Below are 27,164 nucleotides of genomic sequence, written 5' to 3' on the forward strand. Positions count from 1 at the left end.
GACTGTCAGGTCTGAGCACATTGGTACGGCGGGTGCAATAAGCTGGGAAGGCCAGGGGGGATTTGTCCTAGTGAGGTGACAGCTATTTCAGAGAGACTGCCAGGCAGCAGCCTCTCCTTCCAGTGCAAAAATCAAATGCCTTTTCTTCAGTCTTTGCTAAGAAGGACCACATGTGTGCCAAAGTAAAAGCTCCTTTCCCCATCCCACAACCCACGCGCTTGGGAGACAATTGCAGGGGTTAAAATAAACATGTCAACTCACTCATCTGTATCTTTTTTGCTCTCCTCAATGAATGCAATAGACTCAGATCTAAGGCGGTTAGTCACCTCGTACGTACGCAGGGTGACTCCAAAAATATCCTCGTGGTACCGGCTGTCATCCTGAAACAGAGGTTGGGAGAGGGGCAGTGGGGAAAAAAAAGAGTATTTACAAACAGTTGGTGTTGCTGCAGCACCAGAAAGCTCTTGTGTTGTGGGTAGGTGCCAAACACACAGCAAATATTCCGGGGCCTGTCACAAGAGCTGGTGGAGCAAGCAGCGCAGAGGGGCAGGAACAGGCAGGGAGGTGAAATGACCTTCCCAAGGTCACACTGTGGGGCAGTGGCAGAGCTGCTTGGTGCATTAGACCTTGTCAACTGCTGCCAACCCAGGGACTGCTTGGCTGTCAGGGGGAGAAGCAGCCCCAGGCCAGCCCGTGTATGAGAGCTTTTGCTTGCAAACCAGCTAAAAATGTGTCTCTGGGCTCCCTCAGGTCCTGGATGGAGTGTGGGGACATGGTGCAGAAGGGGCAGTCCCATAGGAATCGGGCTGAGTTATCCTCCTGGGCAGAAGCAGAGCCGTTCAAGCATCTGTCCTTGGGCCTGTGTCCCAAACTGAGCTCATTTATGCTTCAGCTGCAATGTCTGCAGCAACGTGTTTGTCCAGGGGCATCATCCACACAGATAGAGGAGATTTGGGGAGGGGGACCCACAGGCTGCCCTGTTAGATTGCTGCAGTGATGGAGGGACAGAGGGGGCTAAGCAAGGTGAGCAAGCCCTGCCTGGGCTACCACGGGTGCCCAAAAGAGCTTGTACCACTGCTCAGCACAGCAGCAGGCTCATCACAGGAGTCCAGCGTGGGCTGAAGGGGTTGCAGCCCGGAGCAGAGCTCCTGCAAAGCAAGGTGACTTCCACCGCGCACCCAAAGCTTTGGAAGATCACGCTCCCGACCTTGCCCGGGTGCAGGCAGCGTGAGTGGGAGCTGCAATCCCCCCCCCCTCCAGCACCCGTCTCCTCGGTGCTGCTGGTTCTGCAGGAGGAGGCACCAGGTGCAGCGCCCGTGGCAGGAGCTTGCATGGTGTCTCGCGGTGCGGACGCTACTCACCCGCAGCTTGCTGATGAAAGCGCCTGCCTCCTCCACCGACAGCTGGCCCTGCTGCCTCACGATGCGCTGAACGGTCTTGAGGACGTCCCCGGCCATGGTGACATCCCCGCAGACGTAGATGTGGCCTCCTTGCTCCTTCAGTGCTTTGAACACGGTTTGGGCCAGCTGCTCCTGTAACACGTCCTGCACGTATTTCTGAGGGAGGAGGAGGAGGTGGGAGCTGAGATTAACTACAGCGTCCCAGCCCCATCCACCTGCACGCTCCGGCCAGCTTTGTGCGCACCAGCTGCCTTCGAGGCAGCAGTGCAATGCGTCTTTGGGGGAACATGCCTGCACCTCACAGCACCCACGATGATAGAAAAGAGTTGGGGAAAGCAGCAAAGCGTCTTTTTGCTCTTGCATTTTCACACCTTCACCATATATCTCATTGCCAGGCCTGCTCAGGCAGCGGTGGGAATTTGGACCAGATGTTTGCGCTGGCTCTGGGCCACGCCACCGGGTGACATCCCTCCTTGCCCACCTGCTTGGGAAGACGTGCCTTTCCCCTCCCCATCTGCTCCCACCTGGTGAGGACGGTTGCAGCTCCCCAGGGCAAAAGCGTGAGCGACGTGGGCACGCATTCAGGCTGGTGCAGGGATGGGGGTGCGCCCTGGGAACGGGGCTGCGCTGGGAAGGGCACGATCCTGCACACTTATGCAACCAGACCACTCCAGGGCATGAGCTGCCGTGGCTGTGCCAAGGAACCAGCACCTCCACACCGTGCTGGCTGGCCACGGCTGCCCGGGGCTGTGCACCAGGACCGGAGCAGTGCCCACCACGCACCTTTGGTTTGTCCGGTTCCCGGGAGTAGGCTGTGTACAGCTCTCTGAAGACACCTTGGGTTTTGGCAAAGAGCGTCTCCTCTTTGTAAATGTGGTCGATCTTGGACTGCCGGCAGCCAAATACCAGGACCATAGGACAAGGCTTCAGACCTGGGGGAGAGATGGGGCAAACAGTTAGCCTGGGGACCACCGATACCCCCCTTTCTGCAAGCCACCTCCCTTCAGATCTGCCAGCAGCCCCAGCATGCTGCTGAAGACTTCCAGGAGCCTTCCCTGGCCAAACTGGGGGGGAGGAAAAACCAGCAAGGAGGAGGTAATGCACTGCCTGAGCCAGTACACGGCCTGGGGTCACATGGCAGGGGTGCTTGTGCCAGGTTTTGGGGAGATATTAAACTTTTTTTTCCTAAATGCTCTAAATGATCAGTGAATAATGTATATTTTACATAAATCTGCATTAAATAGCCTTTAAAAACCAATGCCAGCACTATAGTACTGCCATAAAAAACTCGCAAAGTTTTACAGCAGGATTTTCATGGCATTTGTTTTGGGGAGTTTGGGCTGGCCTCCAAACTTGCAGTTGGGACAGCCGCTGCTTCAAGAAGCCCTTTGCCTCTGCTGGGGCAGCCCAGGCAGGAGACTGGAGCCCCATCCCCACGCCACCAGCCCAGGGTTCCTGAGCACTGCTTGAGATGAGAAACAGGACGAACAAGCGTCAACCCACCTTTGTGCTGAATTTCAAAAAGCCGCTGCTGCCAGAAGCTCCGGAAAGGGGCGATGCCGGTGCCGGGGCCGATGAGGATACAGGGCACCTGGGGATCCTGGGGGAGGTGGAACCCGGGCGCGCTGCACACATGGAAGACACCAGTTAAACCCAAGTAGGATGCTCCCTCCCTCGCCTCTGCCCACAGCAAGCTGAGACACCACCCAGAGAGGGAGGGGTAGAAAACGAGGTGAAATCCCAGAAAGTGACATTTTAGTGCAGAAGAATTGCACCCAAGAGGGACTCATTTGCTCACAAATCCAGCCTGGTTTTCTCTGCGCCCTTAGTGCTTTGTAAAGAAGAATCGAGGGCAAAGAGCTCATCCTGCAAGGGGGCTCACCCCGTCTTTTTCACCCCTTGCCTCGTGTGGACCACTTACCCTCTTACAAAACAGGGCACTACTTCATCGGTCTGTATCCGATTGAGCCAAGAGGAGCAGACTCCATGGTGGATTGGTCCTTCTCCATCTAGGAGGGGAGAAAAGGAGGTCTGTACTTGGCACACCAGTCAACTACTCCAGTTACTTTTCTGTCTGAAACCCTCCCTGCTATTTCCCACATACACGCCTCACTGAAAACTTTAGTATCTCTGCATCCATCCCCCACGAACTTGGCAGAAGTTTGGCACTCGAATCCCTCTGTGGAGCTACCCAAGATCACCCAGGACCCAGCCCTGGGATAGCTGGACTTCCACAATACTTAGGAAGCACCCAACTTCTCTTTGGTCCTTTTTGGGAGAAGCAGCATCATGCTATGGTGCTTCCAGACACAAGCCCTCCATGGCAGCTCCAGATGAACGGCCAGTGTCTTCCCCTGTGTCCTGCCTGCTGCAGGGGCGACGGGGCTGTGTCCATCTACACCATGACCAGGGCTGCTTGGACACCTCAGTGCTTGCACAGGTACAGAAATTTGGCTAGTTGTGGCAATGTGGATTTTGGTGTGATGATCTTACATGGATCTTGAAGCCACCACAGCTGGTACCTGACCCAGATCTGGCATCTCTGCAATACACTGCCCTTTGATCGATGGCCATTCTCTGTAACATGGGACAGCAGTGTCATGGGCTGAAGGAATCTAGTCACTGCAGCAGGTAGAAAGGCTTTAAAACAACATCTGTCTGCCAAAGACCTTGTGGTGCTGCCCATGTGCTAATGCTTTTTCCCTGCTTTCCACACCAAGCCTGTCTCCACTGAGCCCTGCATGAGCATGGTACCTCTCGTGCGATAAGAGACCACTGCCACGGTGAGGTGGACCTCGCCTGGGTACATCTCTGGGGAGGAACTGATGGAGTAGTAGCGGGGTTGGAGGAGGGGGAGCTGTGTGAGCAGCAGCGTGGAGGGCATCTGCACCGAGGGGAACTCCTCCAGCACCTCCACAACGGTGGGGTTCTTGGACCACTTCCATTCCTCGTACTCCTGCAAGCCCTGCAGCCAGGGAAAGAGGGAGGGAGGGAGGAGAGAGCTGCAGCATCAACCTCTTTCAAGCCAGGTGCCTCAACCGATATCCCACCGAGTCTATGGCAAAGGTGCAGTGGGTGGCAGTGAAGGCAGGCAGGAGGAGCCCTGCTGTTCACAGGTAGAGACTCAGCCTAACCACAGTGTGGGATGAAAATGCCCTGGGGCTGTGGTTGTCTCCAGGGCCTTGGGGTTTGGGGTCTGAGGCTTTACCTTGCTAAGGACCTGCAGACGTTTCTTCTCCTTGTCACTGGTGGCCAACAAAGCAAACTGCTGCAGCAACAGGGGTGTGGGAGGGGTGGTGATGTCCAAATAGTACTTAAAAGCCTGGAAGATGGTGCATGGTGGGACACGGTTCTCATCTGTCCAGTTACTGATGACACCTGCCAGGAGGGAATTCAGCACAACCATGGCATCAGCTGAGCGTAAGAGCCAAGGTGGACAAATTCTTGCTTTCGTTCCCCTTATCAGCTCTGAGACAGTGAATGATGAAGAGCTGGAAAGAAGAGTCAATGAGATACTCTCATGCTACACATGAGATGCTGTACAATAAGCACAAATACGAGTCTGATACTCCACCACTTTCAGCCTCCGCCACTCTGAGTTAATAGTTTTCCATCTCCTGTTACACTGTGCATGGCAGTAGGGTATCAGATTTATCCCTGAAATATAGTGTTGGGATGGTCCATCAAGATCTTGTAACTCTTCTTTCCAGTCCTAGATATTGCTCTTTCCATGAGAATATAAACACCTTTAATTTTTCTGAAGAATAAGGAAATATCTTCCCCAGGGTCCTGCTCACCCTTCAAACCCTTGCTCTACATCCCAAGTGCAGATGAGCAATGGCTCTGGGCAGAGGACGGTTGAAGGAGGTGCTCCCAATCCAGGCAAACACAGCAGTGAGATGGGAAATGGTTTCTCCTGGGGGCCACCTGCCTCCCCGAGGAGCTACAAGAACTGCTATAGGGGATGGGCAAGGAGGAGAGAGGCCACCTCTACGCTGAGATGGTCCTGGTTACCTAGAGCTGTGTTCCTCTCCTCCAGGAGCTCCACCTTCACCAGCTGGTTGGCCGGAGGGGCATCTTCAAGCCTGTCGATCAGGGCATTGACCAAGTCTTCGTGGTTCCCTGGGAACACGCCCAAGTGGTCCCCAGGCAGGTACTGGAGTTCCTGGTGTCCGTTGGTGTGGAGGCGCAGGAAAATCGTCAAGCGGCTACAGAGAAAGGAGAAAAAGCAGGATGTGTTTTGGGGGACACCTTCAGGGAGTCACTGAACTCTGGCCTCAAGAGCCACTGGGTGTCCTGGGCAGTGGTGGCATCTCCAAGCCCTGGTGCCCCGCTGAGCATGTCATCAAAGTTGCAGCAGGGAGCTAGAAAGGAGACTGCAGTGCCCACCTCCTCCTGCCACTGACTCACCCTCAGGGACTTTTTAAAAGGGAAAAACAGTTTAACCTCTTGCTTCAGCAGTTTTATCCTTTCTTTGCACCCTACCACTCCATAAATGCAGCCACCCATCTTCTCATCCTTACAGGCAGGAGGCTGATTTATGTAGTGGCAGAGATTTCACTGTATAAGGCAGGAACCACCCTTCACCAGGTTCAGCGTGGCTTCCAGCCTTGGTGATGATTTGCACAAAGACGGTATCCATGGGACATTCAGGGGCCAACGGATAGTTGCAGCACCGCATGCACAGATGCTTGGGTGCACCACGAGTGCATTCAACTCCCAGGACAGCCGCATCTCCTACCTGGACTTTGGGCTCTGCAGGTTCTGGCGTGTGATAAGCCGGGCTGCATAGACGCGTTTTTTGTGGATGCTGTACAGTCCTGTGGAGGAGAAGTCAGTGAAGCAACGCAGCAGAGCATGGCCAAGGCAGACAGCTTCTGGCTTTCGCAGGGCTGTTGGCTGCTGCCGCAGGTTCAGCCCTTTGGACAGGAGCTGGCTGACGCCAGCTGCAGCGAGCGGACTGTGGGCTCAACCACCCTTCTGCCCCCATCTCCTGCAAAGCTTCAGCGAGCCTGGGGGATCAGAAACCCCAGAGGAGAACCAAACACATGTCCCTTTTGTTAGTGACTGAGGAGAGCTCCGAAAGCACCCGAACGAGGAGCGGGGACGTGCCCTCACATGCAGGCATGCACCTCTCGCTGCCAGTACCACCTGGCTGGTAGCAAAGTGCCTGAATTCAAGAAGAGCTAAGCCAGTGCGGCAGATCATCAGCTGCAGGAGCCGTGCTGAGGGGCCAGGTGTCGGTGGGCTGGACCTGCCATTGCACCGCAACGCTTGGCGGAGCGGCATTTGGACAAAGCGAGTTTGGAAAGCTCCCAGGTTTCCAGCTCTTTACTTCAAAAAATGGGGTCAGGAGGAGGGAGATCAGATCGTATCCCAACATCTCTGTTACAGATACAGACAGGGACCAGCCAGAGGGGCCTGAGACCATCACAAACTGCTCCTTGGGCATGGGATGGAGGGGAAAGGCAAGACTGAAATGCTGGGGGTTTAACACAGAACAAGTAAGGAGGTTTGGTCCCTTTGCCCCCACCTGAGCCCACTATGTCTTCTCCTCCACCTGCCCCACGCCCAGAGCCCTCCAGAATGACCCCCGTCTTTGTACCTTGTGTGAGCTCTGGGGCCTCAGCAACATAGGTCAGGCGAAACTTGCTCCTCTTCCAGCTCCGGTCGTTGCTGATGAGGGAGTTGTTTGCTTTCTCGATGTTGACGTCATCGCCCACGCAGAACACGTCACACGCTGCCTGCAGCACGCACCAGGCTCTCAGGCATCTTCCCGCTGCCCCCGGGCTTGCTGACCAAGCCCCGTGACCCCCCTTGTCCCACCCCACCTCAGCCAACACATGGAGAAGGAGCCCCCAATGGTCTAGGGCTGTACCAGTGGCCATGGGCATGGCTCGTGGTGCCCTCCTTCCCCAGGCATCTGGGATAATGCAGGAGTTCAACACAGTGCTCACCCTTTGGCAGTCAGCACAAACCAGAGCGTCAGCTCCACCAAAATATGGACAGCCTTTTTATTGTGGGCCAGGGTGATGGCCGGGTGTCCCAGTGTAGGGAAGGAGATGCTGGGTTTCGATCCAGCTCTAACCGGCAGCTTTGCTCTGTCCCTGTGTCTTTCCCCCCCCCTCCTTCTTGGAGCACAAGGGAAGCGGGTTACCTTGAAGACCTTCTTGGCCCAGGTCCTGAAGGACTCCTCTTGGCCACAGAGCTCATCCCCTTCTCCCATGCGGAGGATCCTCTCTCCACCCAACTCCTCCAGGAGGGTGTCCACCGCCCGGGCAAAGGCGCAGAAATGGGGGTAAGCACGCGACCCCAGCCCAAACACGGAGAACCTGCGGAGAGGTGGAGGAGCATGGAGGGTTCTGCACATTGCAAAAATACATCACGTTTTAGGAAAGAAAGAGGTGCCGTAGGAAACAGGGACTCTGTGCAGCACCAGCTTCTGCTCTGTCCCTTCTGCAGCAAGAAATTGCTGCCTCCCACCCTGTCCTATTTACCTGACATTAGCCAGGGGCCCCGTGCTTTCAAAGTTGTCCCTGGAGTCAGGGCCATCGCTGGAGGATTTCCGTGCATCCGAGTAAGAGGAGACGCTGTTGAACCGTACCTTGTAGCTCCTGTGAACAGCAACAGCATCAAGTATTAACAGTGGCGACAAATGTGCATGTGGTTCCCGCTGGGCTGTGTGCTCAGAGAGGACCAGATTGTGGACGAGACCAAACCAGAGCTCAGGGCTCAATATTTCAGGAGCAGGCACCATGATCAGTGGCTAGAGCGGTGGCTTAACCTCCCGGGGTTAAGCCATAGCAGCCCATATGTTGCATCCCCCCAGCTGGACCTGGTCTGCTCCATGAGGTCCCCCAGTAACTCCCAGTGGGTTGACCCAGTGTTGGCCACCACATTGTCCCCAGTGGTGCAGAGCTGACAGGACCTTTGGCTTTACCTGTCCTTCCCTGGGTGCACATAAGGTTGGGTATATGAACAGATATTCTGAAGGTTTTTTCATTCATAGGAAGTAAAAAAAAAAAGGAGTGAGAGCAGAGGGGATGAGGAGGGGGAAGGGGAGTGAAGAAAAAAAATCTGACAACAGCAGAAGTATTTCTGAATTGAACCATCTTCAAAAATTGCTCTACACAAGAGTTTCTAAATATACTGCCAGAGCAATGAAGCAGTAGTGTGTGGATGAGTCACAGCAGACCTCCTGCACCCGGCACACCACGCACAGGAGACAACCCCTGAGCAAAATAACTGCCAGGGTCGAGGAGCCCTGTGCCTCACCTCTGCTCCAGAGCCTCCTCCTTTCTGCCCAGACCTCTCACACTTTTCTGCTTCACTCCATCTGGACGGACCCACTTCTTTCTCTGCTGTCCCTGGGCCGTGTCCTCACCCCGGGTTATGTGGTGAAGGCAGGGCAGCACAGCCCACTGGTTTAGATGGGCGTGAAGCCCAAATTTCCCAATTGGGTGCTGGGCCCAAGGTCAGGCCACCGGCAGTTTTTGCTGAAATGAATAGGTCCTTGTGAAATGAATATGTCATGCTTGGTCCTGCACATGGGTCAGGGCAATCCCCAGCACAAATACAGGATGGGCAGAGAATGGATTGAGAGCGGCCCTGAGGAGAAGGACTTGGGGGTGTTGGTTGACGAGAAGCTCAACGTGACCCGGCAGTGTGCGCTTGCAGCCCAGAAAGCCAACCGTATCCTGGGCTGCATCACAAGAAGCGTGACCAGCAGGTCAAGGGAGGGGATTCTCCCCCTCTACTCTGCTCTCCTGAGACCCCACCTGCAGTACTGCCTTCAGCTCTGGTGCCCCCAACATAAGAAAGACATGGACCTGTTGGAGCAGGTCCAGAGGAGGGCCACAAAGATGATCAGGGGGCTGGAGCACCTCTCCTATGAGGACAGGCTGAGAGAGTTGGGGTTGTTCAGCCTGGAGAAGAGAAGGCTCCAGGGAGACCCTATAGCAGCCTTCCAGTACCTAAAGAAAGCTGGAAAGGGACTTTTTACAAAGGCATGTAGTGATAGGACAAGGGGTGATGGCTTTAAACTGAAAGAGAGTAGATTTAGATTAGATGTAAGGAAGTTCTTCCCTGTGAGGGTGGTGAGGCACTGGAGCAGGTTGCCCGGAGAGGTTGTGGATGCCCCATCCCTGGCAGTGTTCAAGGCCAGGTTGGATGGGGCTTTGAGCAACCTGGTCTGGTGGAAGGTGTCCCTGCCCATGGCAGGGGGTTGGAACTAGATGATCTTTAAGGTCCTTTCCAACCCAAACCATTCTGTGATTTGATGAGTCTATGATCTCTTCCTACCATCCAGAGCCATGACCTCTTGGCCTGTCCCGGGGGGGCCACGGGGAATAATTTATTCCCTCCACTTCCACAGTCACCTTTTCTGTATGTGAAGTCTGCTACCACACTACATTTCTGTCTCCTCTTCTCCAGATAAAATAGCTCTCACCCTTTTGATCTGTCCTCGCAGGTTGCTGTTTCCAGCACTCTGACTACTTTTGCTGTCAGATAACCAAGCCACAGGCTGTCCTGGCTCTTAGAACCCCCTGCCAGTCCCTTAAATTACATTTAGAGGTGACTGGGACAGCCAGCACCAAGCTCAGGTGCTTTTGTCCTCCTCAAATCTGCCTGGCTTGCTGTGGGTGACACCTCCACACCCAGCCCAATGTTTCGCCAGCACAGCCCCAAAAAGTGAAGATCCTTGGGGTGAGAACCACATGCAAAATGCCCCTTCTCCATCCAGACACCTCCAGGGCAGCCTGCACGTCCCATTTTGTCAGCTGTCCCCATTAAGGCACGAGGCCATTAGAAACCTAATGGGTTTTTGGCTCGTGAGCCCTGCGGGGATCCATCAGATGACTTGGCTGCACTGCGAGGAGACCACATCGGGGCTGCTGCGTCGCCAGCAGCAGAGAAGTACAAATTGGTCCCTGCCCTGCCCGGCAGGGTTTGTCACCGTTCTGCAGTCCCACCGGCACTGCTCTGCACTGCTCAAGCAGAAAGTCAGGCAGTTAAATTGCACTGTACCAACGGCCAGTGCTAATTCTTCCTTAATTAAGGAACAGCCTTTTGCCAGTTGCAAGCATCGCTGTGTTGACTGAGGAAAGACTCCAGAGCAGAGCAGTGTCCCACTTAAGTGAAATATATTGTACCTAATAGCTAAAATAAGAGGAGGCCCCAAAAGATTAACACTTTGCCAGCTGCCCTCACTTCCAAGCCTCTGGGACATGCACCGAGATGCTCAAGGCTCATCTTCCAGTGATGGGGGATTTTCTAAAAACCCAGAGCCTGTCTCCAAGCTACCGGTTCCAGACTCGCTGTTAGAAACATCACAGCCAGAATTTATAACAGCTCTTATTTTCCCGAGAAATATTTTCACACGATGCAAGAAGTTAAATTTGGTTCTCAAGGCCTCCCCCACCTACATCCACATAGCTGGGAACTCCCTTCTACCTCCAAGTCTTACTATTTTGGAGTCTCCTGGACAGCCTCAGCTCTCAGATTTGGGAGTAATTTTTGCTTTTCTTTGGGTTTTTTTTTCATAAATGCCTGCCTCTTACAGTTGAAGAGGGAAGCTTTAAAATGCCAGCCCAGGTAACTACAAGCTGGGGTCCACAGGCATGCCTGGCTTGGTGCTTTTGTCCTCCCTGGGACCTCCACCTGCTCCATCCCCTGGTTCTCCAGGCACATCCCATCCCTTGGACATTTGCAAACTTGAAACCTGCGTGAGGATTTCACACTCCCTTCGGAGAGGAGGGAAGCAGAGAAGCAGGCTGTCCTGGCTGCGGGGCTGCCTGCTTGCTGGGGTTTTGAGTGGGAAGGGAGGGGTTTGGGGTGCTCTTACTTCCTCTCCTCCAGGTTGGAGTTGGGATTCTTCATCTCCATTAATGCACAGCCAAATTTCTACAAAGAAGAAATAAAAAAAGGCCATCAGTTTTGCCAGTCTCTGCAGGAAACAAAGCCGTGACCAAAACCCGGGCTGTGGCTCTGCTCTCTGCTTGGTGTTCCCAGCAGCCTGCAAGGCTGTTGTACGGGGCTGGACGAGGTCGTAGCTGCCCAGCCAAGGGGCTGGCACCTTTTGTGTGACACTGACATCAGTTGTACAGCAGGAATTTAGCAACAGATTAGTTACTTGTCTCACAGCAGAGAATAAGTAGATATCCCTATTTCAGAGCAGGCTGGAGGCAGGCAGGCACAGCACCAGGTATCACACAGCACCCACACCTGGTTTGGGCCATTCCAGCTCAGGCTGAGCAGAAAGAGGACGCTTCTCCCCGTTCCCCTGCTCACATCCCCGCTGCAGTCACCCATCCCTGCGCTCCGTCCTACCTCTCCATTCTCAGGTGGGTCTCCGTTGCCAAAGGTGCTTGTGACCACCAGGACCATGGTTTCATGCTCTAGGTGCACAATGTCATACTCATCCATGGACATCACCTGGGAGCGATAGAGATGTTAGCCTTTGGTGGGGAGATCTACCACCAGCCAGTCTCCTGGGATGGACCCCAGTCCCCCTGGGGATGGGAGCAGCATATCCTTGCTGACTCCGTGCCAGTGCACTAGCAGAGATCTCCACACAGGGAGGATGAGAACAAAAGCCTCAAGGGACGTGGACAAACCATGGGGCTACCACCTGAGAGGCAGTAGGCATAGGTATGCTACAATGCCTGCAGGAGTATTAGCTGGGAATTAGCTGGAAAAATTCCTGTGCAGGCTTCAATCCAGACCCACAAGGGCATATCCTGGGAGCTGCTGAAGACCTTTGGCAGCTGGGAAGCTCCACATGCATTGAGCCATGTATTTTCCAACAGCCACGTATTTCCTTGGGCCACCCAGATGCGCACGTAATCTCGCGGCGGCTGGGAGCTGGTACAATACCTTGGCATCGAAAGCGTGCTTGAAGATTTCACACAGAGTTTTTGCATAGACCTGTGACTTCCCTGTTTCAGTGGCGTACAGGATGGTTGCTTTGACCCTCTTGGCCATGGCCTGTCCCATCAGCTTGGCTGAGAACTTCACAGCTCTAGGAAGCAAGAAAAAATCCCGGTAAGAGAGCTTCTTTCCTTGTTGGTGCCCCTAGCTCAGATTATTCACACCATTTTATTTATTATTAAATGGACAGCCTGCCTTAAAAACTGCAGCATCACTTTTTTGTTGTTGTTATATGCCAAACAGGGAGGCTATGGAAGAGTCTGTCTGTCTTGGCTTGTCGGAGAGGAAGGCTAGATGGGGGGCTTGAAGACAGGGCTGAAGCACCTGAATGGGTATAGGGAGGAAAATGCTAAACCAAGTGTGGAATTGCTCTTTCTGCAGGGACAGAGAAACAGAGGAAGAATCAGGGGCAGCAATCGCTGAAAGCAGTGACCAGATAACCCCAAAGAAAAAACTGGAGGCCAACCAGAGCCCAAGCTATAGGAGGAACAGTGGCTTCTCCATCTCTTCATGTCTTTAAATCCTACCTGGCTGCCTTTCTGCAGGAGGTGTCCTAGCCGAGCAGAAGTGCCTGGGCTCCACACATCGCACACAAAGCCCCGAGACACTGAGGTCAGACGAAGCTGTCTGTAGTCCCTTTGATTTGCACTCCAGCGACGCTATGAACTTTACTCAGAGGAGCAGCCCTCCTGAGGCTGAGAGGTTGCACATTTATTTGAGTGTTTGCAGGGCTGTGTCTAGCCAGCTGCCTCCCATGGCTGCAATCATGACTGGATGCATTTGCTCCAGTTTTCCCCACTGGCTCAGCTCTGACAGCAGGGCAGAGGGGCCCTGAGAGGTCACCGGCCCCTCTAATCCTGGCCAAGGTGACGCAGAGCTTGAAACACTGGGTCCCTGTCTCTGCTAGCGCTGCTGTCTGGGTTGGCATCAGTGATGGGGGACAAGGGAGGCTGTCATGAGCCAGCTTTGGGATGCATAGTGGGGCACCGAGCCTGGTGTGGCAAGTTTGTTATTTTAGGGCCATTGATAATCATATCAACATTATTTTTGCTAAGTGCAGAATATCTTCGCCTTTTCTAAATGCACCGCCAAGACCTTAAATGGGGCCACCAGAAAGGCAGGGCTGGATTTAGCCTGGGCTGTTGCAATAGGGAAGGGGCAGTTTTAGGGGGGCAGAGAGAGCACAGAGCATCTCTGTGGCCTTTGCAAGAATAAGGGCTACTTGATTCACTTCAGCAGAGTGATCAGACCCTGCCCTGGGGTGATCAAGTTCAGCAGGACTCTTGCATCCCCTTCAGATGAGCTATGGGGAACGGAGATTGCAGCTGGACTGGTTCCACTGGCAGGATAAGAGAAGCCCAGATTCCCCCTGCCCCTCCTGCCCAGAAGGGAAGAAATGCTCTAGGTTTGGAAAATTACTTGGGGGAAAAAAAAGGGGGGGGGGGGAAGAAGAGGTAGAAATCCCACCAGGCTGGTATGTCCTGCCTCCTCCAGGCAGCTCCCCTCCATATCAAAGTCAGCCTCAGGAACATTTATATTTGCTGCTATGCAATCACTCCTCAGCAGGGTTCTGCCTATTCAAGTTGCCCCTTTGCTTTCCCAGGATGATGGTGTCCGCTGTCCCCAGGGCTTACAGTGGCCCCAAGGGAGGGTCAGGACCGGCAGGGTCTGCAGGTTTGAACGCTCTGAATTGGCCAGAACCAGCACAGCCTGTCTGAACAGGCATCAAGATCATGCTGCAACCAGTGCCAAGGACTGCTGGGCTCGGTCCGCCACTTGTTCAGCTGATTAGCTCAGATCCAGGCAGGATTAATGGTGAATTACAAAAATAATTCCTCTGCCCTACATCGGGAACAATGGAGATTATTTTTTTTAAAATTACCTGCCACGCTCACATTTTTATAAAATCATTTATCAATGGCACACACACAAATAAAAGCATTGTTTCTTCTAATTCAATGGCTCAATTAATCTTCCTGTGCTCTCCACCAGCCCCGGGCTGCAGCCCAGACCCAGGCACCAGTGTCAGCCTAAGCAGCACATTCATCAGCTGCTGATCATGTTTATGGATGCACCGTGGAAAATAGCTTACAGAAGGTGACAGCTGAAGAGTGGGAACAAACTGATAGTAGGGACTCGGGGAAACTGAAGCGTGGGGAGATGCTGTGAACAGCACAAGGCCACCTGGCAGCCTGGCCACAGATACCGGGGCAGACCCGGCTGCCGCCAAGCCAGCAGCTCCTACAAGCACCTCTCTGCCAATGGCCCACGGGGGAGGCATTTGGGCCAGGATCAGCCAACGGCTCCAAATTACACTTCATTCCTACGCCCCTGCTGACTAGGAGCTTTGGCAGGGGAGAGGGACTCGTGTGGCCCATTACTAGGGGTCAACTGGCCATAAAGTGCAAATCTCAGCTCGGCCCTGATCCATCGGCTACTTGTAGGGAGATTCCTCATTCCTGTCTCCCCCCTCCTTGCAATGTGGGTGTTCGGAGGTTTAGGCACCCACTGGAGACAAGTGCTCCTCAAATAGCTGAAGAGTCAGTGAGAAAAAGAGAAATATTTGCAGGAGTTTCATCTCGCTCGTGCCAGCATGGCCCTGAACAGTGATGGGTGATCTCTCTGCCCCAGGAGGCTGCGAAAGGAGAAAGAGGCAGCATAACCACAAGAAGTGAGAAAGCCATTCCTGAGCATTGAAGACCACCTTACTGGAGAATGAACCAGCTTGGGAGAAGAGACTATATGCAACATCTGGTATTCACCTGGTCACATACCTTTTGGTGGTCTAATGGGGTGTTCAAAGGACTGCCTGTTTCTCCAAATGTCCCTCTTGGCAGCTAAAGCCTCCAGTGGCCTGAGATCCAGGCTCACAACCCATCCATTTGCATACAACCATAGGCTAGCACTATCAAACAGCACAGCAAGTAGAGCTGCCCAAAACCAGGACTGGCCCCAAACACTCCAGGGCTTTTTAGAACCCACCGGTACTTACTTTGCTAACTTCTTAAAGCCAATGGCCCTCTTCTTGGTAGGTGTCCCATTGACCCCTTTCCAGACGTGGGTGTTCCAGGGGTCCGGCTAGGAGAGAGAAAAGCAGCAGCAGCTGATGGGCAGTACTCAGAGCTTTGAGAAATACTGTACCCGCAGCACTGAGCGTTGAATTCCTCTAGTCACGAAGGGGAGGACTAGCTGGCCTCTTCACAGCTCTCAATCTCCTGTATAGGTCCCTGATCCTTGGAGCCCCATGGGTTTCGTGGAGCAGCTGGGCAATGGAGTACGCACAGAAAAATTGCGATGTAATAAAACTTTGCTGGCTTGTAACAGCACCTGGCCAAATGCCTTCTCACCTCTGAGATGAGCTTTAATAGGCCACAAGCAAAAAGAAGGCAGGCAATGCCCGAAGGGGAGAGGCAGTGGAAACATATCCTTCCCCCTCCCCAGCCCACGTTTTTCGATTTTTTTTTCCTAAGAGGCCCTTTGGGGAGGGGAGGCAGCTGAAGCAAGGAACAAAAGCACAGAAGCTAATTCAGTGCCCTTGGAGGTGGCTGTCTAAAATCAGGGCCAGGAACCATCGGGGTTCCTGGTGGGTAGGTTACAGAAATGAACAGACTGCTCCTGTTTTGTGATTGTTCCTTAAGGGCTCTTGACTAAAGGTCACATTGTGTGAAAACCACCGGAGCAGGGATGGTTGGCTAATGAGGGCGTGTTTGCTTGGGGCCCTTTTTCCCACAATCTGAAGTGTTAAATAATCCAGCACCAGCATTTCAGCCCACTGCTTGGCCTGCTGGGCAGGAGCTCCCCATCAAATTGTTAGATCCCCAAGCTGGCAAGAGCCATCCACTCAAACCTGCAGGCTGGAGAGAGGAGGGACACAGTGACTGCCAGGTCATTTCCTCACCTACCCATCAAAGTGCAAAATTAGGCATTTCCAAAGGGAGAAACTCTGCTTGATGCAAGGGTGAAAGTTGGGGCCTCAGGTATCCCATGTTCTCACGGAGGGGACAAAAACCCATTGCCCCTGAGAAAAGGTGTAACATCCAGGGGATTACTACACTACATTGGGGGGGTCATCAATTAGACTTGGTCATGGACTTCATTGCCTCAAGGGACAGCTTGTAGAAGGGATTAGGTGGTGTCCCTCTCCTTCCTGCATCTTCTGAGCTCCAGCTCCCACCCTGTTCTTGGCTATACCTTTGGGCACACAGCACCTGGTGGAAGGCAGGGTGCAGACAGTACCTGGTACTCAAAGGAGGGTGTGAGACGGTAGTTGAGCATTTCCTGATGGAAAACTGGGGTGATGCTGCCAGACATTGGTGGGACAATCCACACCCAGTCGGCAGGACAGCCTCCACGGCATCGGTACTCATTCTCCATGTGCTTGATAAAGGACTCAGTGGCTGAGTGGTGATCCACAATGGTCACCTTGTCGCTCTGTTGGAGGGAGAAGAGAGCAGAGCCAACAGCTGTGGGTTAATACGGCCCAGAAGGCAAAAGCCAAGATTTTACACTTGGAGCTGTTTGACCCAAATATGCCTCACTCCCATGGTCTTACAGGACCGTACCTTTGGAGATGACATAGAGCGGCTGCTGACCCTGGTCTTCCCAAGGAGACTGTAAAGCTGCCCTTGTCCTTTCTGAGTAGATGTGCTATGGGATGGCCGTTCCTCCTGTTATGTGTCATGGGCCAAGCAAAGACTAAGATGGCATGAACAGGATGGAGCATCCTCTGCTCAGCCCCTTAGAGAACTCTTCCATGGCTTGTACAACTCAAGGATCAGCTCTGATCCAGCTCTGGGAAGGACTCCCACCCTCTGCAGTTGGGTTGCCAATGACTAGTTTTGCTACTCGACCTTTAAGTGCAGGCGGGGGGAGAACCTGGGCCAATTCTTGCCTCAGGGATGGGACAGAAGGGCTGGATCTTGCCCCCTCAGGACACTCCCTCTGGACCAGCAGAGCTCAGATGCTGGTAGTGCTGTCTTTGCAACATCCAGGGCACAGAGATTATTAAATTTCACTGCAGGCTCCTGGAACAGCCCAAAATTAGGAAGGCACAGCCCAATTTCAGCTGAGTGTATCAGCTGCTGCCATTGTCCTGGGGCAGATGTCTCCATACTTGTCCCATCCAGTCCCTGTGTCCCTCAAGCCTGACCCAAACAAAATTCAGTCCTGCTACTCAGGTACCTGGAAGCTGTACAGCACAGCAATGTTGATCTCCACCAGGGCCTGGTCCTTCCACAGCGAGGAGGTTTTCCTCATATCCAGATTCATTTTCTTGGCCACTTGCTGTAACAAAACGTGATAAAAGATGAACACTTCTAATGGTCAAGAACCAAGGACTGAAGATGTCTGCCTGGGGAGAGGAACCCAGAGGAGGGACCCAGGCTGACACAAGGCATCTACAGGGCAGGGCAGCACACTTGCAATGAAGGGCTGACATTTTGCCTTCCTCTGAGAAAATATGGTCCTGCCTTTTCCTCTCCATGGCAGGAGCAAGGCCAGGCCTCCCGTCCTCCCCCGGGCAGAGGAAGATGACAAAATATTGCTGAAAAGGGCCATCAAGAGCAGTTGCTCTTTGTGACAGGAGAGAAAATGGGTGGGTCTGTGGGACAGCAGGAGATGGTGGTGATCCATGTGCTGGGAGGAACAGACCCTCGCACACCTTCCTATGCCAGATGCCCTCCTGCTCCCAAACTCTGTTCTTTCTCAGCCTGTTTCTTCTACCTGGAGTCCTTCCCTCCCCGACACTGTCACAGATGGACATGTGAACACACACACACAAAGCTCTCACCCCTTCAAGCAACTGGGGAGGGACGCAGCCCCTCCAAGTGACACAAGGTGCCCCTTGGAAGGGCAAAGGAGCCAGCCTTCGTGGGCGCAGATCCCCTGCACCAGCACCTCCCCATGGCTTGGCTTTGTCTCTGACTCACCCTGTCCCCAGTGTTGGGAGCCCCCAAGCCATGGTAGAGCACTCCATCAGGGACAGCTGGAGGGTCCCCATGGGCAGGCATGTCACTGAGGAGTCACCAAGTGTCTCTGTACCCTCCCAGCCCCACCATGTCTTAGCACTTGACCTCAATCAAGCACATGACCGGGTGCCTGCTGATCTATAAGGTGCTTTGAGAAGTCTATGGGGAGCTCAACAGGCATCACACTCACTGTGTTAGATACCAGATGGTCCCATAGGGCACAAAAAACACTTGCCAGCCCATCACACCCTTGGCCATGTGGCTGCAGGAGAATGTAACTGCCCTGTCTAAGGGAGACTTGGATGTCCTGTACTCTCCCACTCAAGGCAACACTCTCCCAGTCTCCTGCCTGCTCCCCAGTAACTTCACACATGCCCACTGCACCCCAGGAGTGCCTGGCCTTCTTGAGGAGGGGGAATTACCTCCAGTATGTTGTAGCGAGAGTTGTCACAATAGTCCCGGACCCCAATCTCTGTGCCCATGTACCAGCCACTGAAGGGGCAGGCGGAAAACTCCAAGCCACCAATCTCGAGGAGCATGTTAGAAACTGCTGGCAAACCATACCACTTCAGACCCAGGTCCTTAAACCATTCAAACCTGCCGGGATACAACAGGGTTAGGCAATCAGTCATTCCCCAGTGCAGGCAGGGGAATGGAGGAGGTTGCTTTGCTACCAGCCGCTGAAGGACATGCGAGCAGAATGGTTCCTGGAGGCAATATCTCCTTGAGGCGCTGTTTAAGGGGACAAAGTGCTATATCAGGAGCATTACAGAGTGGCATATGTCCTGGCAGACTTCAGGAAAAGGGAAGCCAGCCCTAAGACAAGGACACAACTTGTTTTCCACCTCCAGGTTCTTCCAGCTTTACATCAGAGTGGAGGGAAGACCTGGAAGAGGGTCTTGGTTAAAGCATCCAAACTGCCACAAGGAAAGGCCAAGCACAGGAGATGGCTTAGGGTGCAACCAGAGGAGCTCAGTCCTGCTGATCCCCTCGAGCAGTTTTGGGGCTTACTCTGACTTACTTGGGATGCCGGATGGGCACTTCCAGCACGAGCTCCGGGGGGATTTCAAAGAGTTCTGGATCATTGCCGTTGGCTTGGAGGAGCAGAGGCAGGATATCAAAGCGCCCGTGCGGTGCCTTCCACCCTTGCTGAATGCAGATCTACAGGCAAAACAAAGGTGGGGTTAGAAGTCCCAGCAGGTCACCTGCTGTTCAAGCATTATGGGCAGGGAGTTGCGTGCACTGAGCAGGGTCTCCTAACAGCATCTCTGCTCAGCCCTTACGATTGAGTAATAACCTCCATCCAAGGGAGGTATGACACAGGGTTGCCTGTCATAGCCAACCCATGGCCAAGTAAGGGGGATTTGGGCTGAAAATGAGCCTAGAACTAGATCCCCAGGTAGGATCATGGCTCTGCAAAAGCTGCTTATGCTATTTGTGCCTGTAATGGTAAAGGAGAAAATGGGTGAGAAAAGCAGAGGAGTTTGGGAAGAGCAGAGCAGAGCATTGCTGCTTGGTGGGCAGCACCAACAGGCAGCAGCATAAGGCAAATCTTATTTCTGATTCCTACTGTCCCAGGTCAGCGGTGGCCACACACATCTTCCTGCAACAGTTCCCTCAGCCACACTAAGTGACCCCTTCTCAGCAAAAGGGAAATAAGAGCCTTTCAGTGCAGCTATGGCCAACACCTGCATGCATGGGAACAGTTTTTATTCCTGGGAAAATATATGAGGGTGAGACAAACCCAGCTTCACTTTGTGGCACCACAGTGGATGTGATAAACCCTGCTCGACCCAGCACCCTCCTCACTCCTGGGCTGGTTGGAGTCTCCTTGTGCCCCCACCAGCCCCATGCCCGTGGTGCCCAGGGAGGGTGGCTTCAGCTGGTACCTCCGTCAGCTCCACGTTTGCAGGGTCTCCCAGGATAGTGCCATCGGGCTGCTTGTAGCCAGCGTAGCGGATGAGCTGGGCGTTCCAGATGCGAAAGTCATGCTTGCTGTCCGTCCGTTGCGGGAAGATGGTAATAGCAGATCTGGATGGAAGAGGCAGCGCTGGTGAATGCCGAGGATGTTGCGAGGGCACAGGACAGGGGTCATCGGAGGAATTGCAAAGTGTTGCGCGGGAAAGGTGCTGCCCCTGCCTGCCACCACCCTGGGCACCACCTCTGCTTGTGTCTTGGACAAGCCCCAAACATTTATTATATTTCCTTCACCAGAAGAAGTCATGGCCAGGTGCAGTCCAGCTCTCAAATTTGGGATGTTTCCAGCAATTCAGCTCCAGGCAGAAGCTGGCTGCTAACACGGGGTTTCCGAGAGAGCTGAAGAGCAGTCCGTGCTCTGCATTTGATGCAGAATATAGGAAAGGAGAAAAAATTGGAAAATCTGCCCTTTGAGGTCCCACAGAGAGCAAGAAAAGATATACTTGGACCAGCAGGACACCTTCCCCTGATATCAGGTCCCTCCACTGCTCCCCAGGACGGGTGCTGGCTACAACCATCCTGTTGTGCAGCAGCTGCTAAAGGAGACAATGTCAGCAGGGCTCAGCCCTGGGTTGACCCCCACCCAGAGGCCTTTGGATATTAAACCTGGTGACTCCCTGGTGACTTACCTTAGGTTCCCTTTGTTGGTGGCATATTTGATGTGGTTGCAGATATAATTGAACATCCCATGGGCTGTGGTGCAGTCCCGGGCATCAAACACCTGAAACAGTGGAAGCAATTGTGGTGATGCTACAGGATGCTCCAACTCCTAGGGCAGAGCCAAGCAGAAGAAACACAGCACAGGGAAAGCCCTAGAGGCCACTGTGACTTCTTAGGTACCTAAAGCTCCACAATTATGTGTTCCCTGCCTTTACAGTATGTGGATGTCTAATCCAGCTGCCCCTTCTGCTTTGGAGAGATGAGTCATCTGCTGCTCAGGCAGTGCTCTCAACCTGCTGCTGTTCCTGGCTTATCCACCAACAGTTTTGGTTTCTGCTCTCTGTCTCTTGTAGATCAAGAGTCAAAGCTGAAACAGGACAGGTATCAGTCAGGCCTGAGATCCACTGAGAGGATGGGGAATCGTAGAATCACAGAATGGTTTGGGTTGGACCAGACCTTTAAAGGTCATCTAGTCCAACCCCCCGGCAGTAAGCAGGGACATCTTCAACTAGACCAGGTTGCTCAGAGACCCATCCAACCTGACCTTGAATCTTTCCAGGGATGGGACATCTACAAAAGGATGGGGAAACCAGGAAAGAGGGTCAACGGGAGGCTTGAAGACAACTTCTTGCAGAAATGGCTCCTCCCAAGGTTCAGATATGCCAAAAGAAACAGTGGAAGCGAAGAGCTGAAGGCTGAGCTGGGAGCAAAGGAGGCCCAGCCTCCCGGCCCCAGGCAGTGCCTATAGCCTCTGCAAAGCAGGCACAAGAATTGCTCAGCAGCACTTGAGCTGTGCTCCAGGTTACAGAGGGAGACGTCATCTCCGTACCAAGGGATTCCACTAGAAACCACTAATTCAGTTCCTACCCTATGCTTCCAGCTAGTCAAACGGGCACTGAGCCAAATCTTCTCCTGCCATAGCATCTCTGTACCAAGGATGAGTGTGTCCTGCTGCCTCTCTCCAGGCAGAGCAATAGTTTTGGAAGCAGCATGTGAGATACTGGAGCAGTATCTGATTTTGGAAAATCTTCTTTAGAGTGCCAGGTTCCAGTTGGCCCCACTTCAGACACAGACACCTAGGCTACACCTACCCCACAGGTGCTTTTCCAGCTCCTACTGACCTCCCAGCCTGTGCATCCCCAAAGCTCTCGAGGAGAGCGTAGCTGCTGTGTGAGCCGAACACCCCCAACTGTACCTATGCTGTGCTTCCCCAGGTATTTGAAGAGCAAGTTTTGCCTCTCCAAAACTCCAGTGCCTCCTTTGGCAGGCAGCCTGCCAGCTGTCTCCAGCTGTGCTGGTGCTCACCTGCAGCTTGGACCACTGAATCCTGCCCACACAGCGGGCTGCATTTCTCCAGGCGTGCTTGGCTCCATAGATCAGCTCTGTGTCCCGCAGCTGGTAGGTATCAGTGGCTTCAATCTCCTTGGTCACTTCCTCCAGTCTTTCCATGTGGGCCTTGGAGCCAGATCTGCATATGTGGGGAACGGAGGAGATGGCAGTCACCAAGCTGGGTGGAGGGCAGGGAATCCTGCTGCTCTCCACCTGGGCATGAGTTCTTTCCTTCTTAAGTGCATGTGTGCACGGATACACACACACACGTGTGTGCTTTCAGATAACAGATGACCAAGTGCAAATGGGAGAGGTCAGTAATTTGCACAGAGGTACACAACAAATGTTAGGAATGAAACTCCCCTGAAGAAGCAGTTGAATGTGATTCACCACAGTCTCACCCTGCCTTGACTCACAAGTGTGAAAAACAGATCCTATGTGATATCTCAGCATAAGCAGCAGCCAGGACCTGCGACCTTCTCCGGCCAATACTTACCTCTTTATGGAGGAGTAGTACTGGTCAATGAAGTCCTTAGCCAAGAGGAGCACCTCCTCTTTTGTCCTGGTATCTTCTGACTTGCGGACGTGTTGGCTGGGGGTCATTACTGAGCCCATGCAGATCTGCTCGGTGCACGCGGTGGCCTGTGGAGACAGAAGGAGACAAGCGTGTCTTGGGTTACTGCAGCACTTTCGGTCACATGAAGTCAACAGTTACCTACACAGAAGTTGGTGGCATCTTTGACAAACAAGGATATTTCCAGCTTATTTGTTTTCACACCTATCGGTAACATTGTGTAAGACAGCTCAAGCACATGTGGTCATCTCTTGTCACACCCATACGGACAATTTGGGCTCACTAAATTCTTGCCCCAGCTTGGCATAAAGTCATGTGCTTTTCCTGATTTATCCCAGACGAGCTTCCATCTCACCCAGCTTATTGCACCAAAGTTTTGAAATTCAGACACCATCAGAGACAAGAAGGTTGGCCTGAATTCATCCAGTTCTGCATTTCCAGGTAAAGCCATCTTGGAAACACTGTGAGCCACTCAATTATGCTCAGACAACTTTTAGCCAGTCCCATCAACTCTACTCACCATTGCTGTCTTGAGGTGCAGAGTGTCATGAAGCACAGAGCCTGTCTCCCAGTTCTTGATTTTGACAAACCGCGGGCATTTGGAAGGACTTCCATTCACTGTGTTCTTAGTTGGGGACTGTCGCCCAGATGGTGGTGGCTGGACAACAGTGAAGACCAGGCACAAGGTTAGTTTTCATCAACGAGATATAGGAAAAAGGCCACAACAACAAGCAGCATCTTGTATTAATGGATGCCTGTGCTTGAATTCTAGTGTAATATAGCATGACAAGGTATATGATCCAAATATTGGCAACATTTAGAATCCTACAGTGGAGCAACCAACTCACAATCCAATTGAGAAATCATCTCTGTTTACAGAACAGCCAAACCTGTAGAAGAGGAGTTAAAAAATGGAGACAGAAGTGAATTAGGAGAACGTTGTGTTCAAGTTTCCCAGGGGAAGACTTACCTCTCTAAAATATATTAGATGTTTCTTTTTAAGGAGCATCACCTGCTCAGATTTTTACACATGCCAAGCTCTGCCTCACTAATACGAGCACTGTGTGATAGAGCTAACAGCCGATCGTTCCTCTGAGCAAGCCAAAGGCACAACTCCTTTGATATCAATGCTGGAAGATCGCAGGAATAAGGATGGATAAATTATGCAAGTGGGAGGGCTGCTGAATTATGCATAGTTGGATTACTTCAGCCTCAGCTCTGAATCTCTAGCCCCCCCCGAATACTCTGTGTCAGGGCGTGCTCATCCAGCACATCCTGAGTTACATGCCAACATAAGGAAGAGCCTCAGCCAGCAGAGAGCTTGTAACGAGAAAAGCTGGCTGCAAGTGCTTGTATTTGCACATGTTTTCACAGAAAATGTCTAGTATTCCTATTCTGACCCTTATCCCCCCCAAGCACTTAAAAAATTAAAGAGCAATCAGTGTCTGCCAGTGTATCATGGGACAGTTTGATCCGCAGTGGCCCTGGAAAGCAGAGATGTGTCTTCTAGGAATCAGATCTTATAGTAGGATGTAATTCAGTCACTGCAACCGCAACGGTGTTGCTGCAGGTTTCAAGGGGAGACCTGATCCCACACCAGAGCATCCTGTCAAAACCTACTTATATTTCACAACCATTTGAAGGCTTGCACCTCTGCAAAGCAGATCTAGGCTTGGACCGAGTTTTGATGTAGCCTTCCTACATGAATCCTGTAGCTTGTGTCCCTTTTTAGTGCATCTGCAAAGTTTTTTAAAGACGGCACTGCCTTCAGCAGAGCTGTGGAGCGTCTCACCCTCCTTTTTGGTGGTTCTGGGCTCATGTCATGGTTACAGCTCATGGACTAGCAGCACTAGTACAAATCCAGCATTACAGCCTGAAGGACCAACTGCTGAAGAGCCAGCACACGGTGGAAGAAGCTCTTGTTTCAGAACAAGCACTTTTGCTGATAAGCAAACCCAGGAGGGAAAGCAACAGGGGCCGCAAGGATGACAAAAGCAGATGAGGCTCCAGATCTAACTTGTTCTTACTTTGCCAGACAGAGGATTGCTCTGCTTTTCCGAAGCAGAGAGAGACTGATACCTCATCGATTGCGAGACTAATGCCTGGGCTCAGCAGACAATGCTGCATTGCCCTGGTGGCAATGTTGGCCATATTTTTTGCCCAGTTTTTGTTTTTACCATATGGTCCACACTTTTTTCCCCTGGAAAATAAAGATTTTGCTGTCAAGCAGCCTGAGGCTCACAGTGTAATACCATGCACTGAAAGCATATACTGGGAGCAAGAGGGGAGAAGGGAGAGCTTTATAACCTGAAAGCCACTCTGCATGCCCTCAGGCTATGCTGTCACGGGTCTCTCTGACATTCCTCATGTCACAAATCCTGTGATGTTCCCAAGGAGCGTTTTGAAGTCCTAGCCCCTGAAGCCAGATGACCACACAGTGGATCTCAGCTTCCCCTTCCCATGCTGCAGAAAACAAATATAAGACTTCATACAGAGCTCAAAACCAGTAGTAAATAAGAAGAACCTCCTAAATGTTGTTCTGGAAAAGCACTATTTCTAAGTTCATTTTTTTCAGTTTTGGGGAATCTGACCTGAATTATGGCAGCGGCAGTTCCTGGTTATTTTTTTCTGCTTGTTTTATTCTTTCAAGAGAACTAAACCATTCCTGAGCCACTACCAGCATCCTGTGCTCTCCGAACCAACCTGGGCCACCCTTAGGACCAAGGGGCATAATCTGCCACCTTCCTTCTGAGCGTGATTGCTCTATGAGATTGGTAAAACATAGCTGAAAACCGCTGCTCAAAAATGCAAACAAAACCAGTCCTTACCCGTACCTCCACCTGCCAAACAGAAAGTAGAAGTACCGAGCAGATAGTGTTGGTTGTATCCAGCAGCACTTTTTTTATTCTGAGTTAGTTTTGATTTGCTGATGGGGCTTCAGTGCAGCTTAGGAGGTGTGCTGCTAAACAACGTCTTGCTAGAGCAGGTATGGCCCAAGAGCTGTGTTATGAATCCAGATGTAGCATTGACCCCATCCTTGGAGCAAGCAAGCTCATGGTCCAGGCTGGTGGACATCAGCTGCTTAACATCTGCCTACAGATGTTCTACCTTAAACCTCTCTCAAAGCTGCTCCCTTTCCTTTTTGTCTTTTCCCTGCAAGAACTGGCAAAGTTTGAATCTTTGCTGAAAGAGGGCCATGGTGCAGAGGCATGCCGAATCCCTGAGATGCCAGCCGGGCTGAAGCAAAGGTGCCAGGTCTGGCAACCGCCTCGCAGAGCAGCTGTGGAGAGAGCAACACCCAGAAGAAACTGGGAAAGAGTGCTCTGTGTGTGTGTGTGTGTGTGTGTGTGCCTTCCCTGCACGGCAAAGCTGAAGCCAAATATTACCCCTGGTTCTGTCAGGGAGGTTGTGTGAGATCCTTTCATGTTTTAATTAGGCAGCTGTGATATTAGTGACTCAAGAGTGGGACAAACGGAGAGACTAACGCAGCAGTCGGGGCGCACATGCATTATGCAAACATCTTTTACAAGGGAGTGTGTTGGCACTTATCGTCAGCGTGCAGCTTGCGAGCTGTCTGCAGCTCTTACAGATGCACAGGAGAAATGCACTCAGCCCCGGGTGCTTCTTGGGGCCAGAATGGCGGGGAGCATCTCCCTTTTTGCAGACCCAAGCGGGCTCTACAGGTCCTCAGCCTTCCTCCCACATCCCAGCTGGACTTTGGGCGTCCCTGTGATGATGGCATATATTGCCCTGCTGAAATGCATCGACTATGGGAGGATGAGGTCTGCAGCATTAGCCCAGGTCATAGATATATCGGCATGCTGACATTTCTTTCCCGACTGCATTAACCCCAGTAGCTGAAAGTGTGTTTTTTGCTTTTATAAAGCTGTAAATCATTGTTACAAGTGTGGAGCTGACATGACTCCCTTCCCCTGCTAGCTACATGGACACACACACCCCCTGTTACCCTGGAGCTCCTAACAAATCAGTCTGTACGGACTGAAATACGACTCACACAGGACCTGGGCTGGTGCAGTCACAGCATCTTTCCATCGGTCAGGTTTAGGGCCAGGGGGATTGGGCTCCTGGGAAACAAGCAAAACACACTGCGGGATTTTGAAAAAAAAAAAACAAAAAAAGAGGGATAGGGATCGATGCCCAATAGATTTTTCAGCACCTTATGAGCCTCAGTGAGCATTCGCTGCCAGGCCAAGTGAATCCACCAAATCCTGCTTTACAGAAAGAACAACGTGTATAAAATCTCACGCTTGGCTTGACTTGCCCCTGTGTTAACAGTATTTATTGCAGCTTGCAAGAAGTTCAGTTGCC

The 27,164-nt window shown here is 52.4% G+C and overlaps 1 protein-coding gene across 1 annotated transcript in view; it reads right to left on the bottom strand.

Annotated features, from left to right (window-relative positions):
• Positions 1-257: 257 nt before the first annotated feature.
• NOS1 (nitric oxide synthase 1 (neuronal)) overlaps positions 258-27,164 on the bottom strand; it is a 39,156-nt gene continuing 12,249 nt past the window's right edge. The window contains exons 3-27 of the mRNA XM_010563367.1: positions 23,356-23,493; positions 22,758-22,903; positions 22,238-22,400; positions 20,902-20,993; positions 20,185-20,326; positions 19,317-19,456; positions 18,718-18,892; positions 17,511-17,612; positions 16,566-16,760; positions 15,322-15,407; positions 12,276-12,420; positions 11,730-11,834; positions 11,245-11,303; positions 7,898-8,014; positions 7,558-7,732; positions 7,006-7,144; positions 6,142-6,220; positions 5,415-5,608; positions 4,609-4,778; positions 4,155-4,365; positions 3,322-3,409; positions 2,904-3,025; positions 2,184-2,332; positions 1,362-1,556; positions 258-380 (exon numbers count right to left, since the gene is read on the bottom strand). Of these exons, the coding sequence (XP_010561669.1) occupies positions 258-380; positions 1,362-1,556; positions 2,184-2,332; positions 2,904-3,025; positions 3,322-3,409; positions 4,155-4,365; positions 4,609-4,778; positions 5,415-5,608; positions 6,142-6,220; positions 7,006-7,144; positions 7,558-7,732; positions 7,898-8,014; positions 11,245-11,303; positions 11,730-11,834; positions 12,276-12,420; positions 15,322-15,407; positions 16,566-16,760; positions 17,511-17,612; positions 18,718-18,892; positions 19,317-19,456; positions 20,185-20,326; positions 20,902-20,993; positions 22,238-22,400; positions 22,758-22,903; positions 23,356-23,493 (3,450 nt within the window). The remainder of the gene's footprint in view (positions 381-1,361; positions 1,557-2,183; positions 2,333-2,903; positions 3,026-3,321; positions 3,410-4,154; positions 4,366-4,608; positions 4,779-5,414; positions 5,609-6,141; positions 6,221-7,005; positions 7,145-7,557; positions 7,733-7,897; positions 8,015-11,244; positions 11,304-11,729; positions 11,835-12,275; positions 12,421-15,321; positions 15,408-16,565; positions 16,761-17,510; positions 17,613-18,717; positions 18,893-19,316; positions 19,457-20,184; positions 20,327-20,901; positions 20,994-22,237; positions 22,401-22,757; positions 22,904-23,355; positions 23,494-27,164) is intronic.

This window comes from Haliaeetus leucocephalus, unplaced genomic scaffold (assembly GCF_000737465.1).
Source record: "Haliaeetus leucocephalus isolate CR32 unplaced genomic scaffold, Haliaeetus_leucocephalus-4.0 Scaffold165, whole genome shotgun sequence".
In the NCBI taxonomy this organism is placed as follows: domain Eukaryota; kingdom Metazoa; phylum Chordata; class Aves; order Accipitriformes; family Accipitridae; genus Haliaeetus; species Haliaeetus leucocephalus.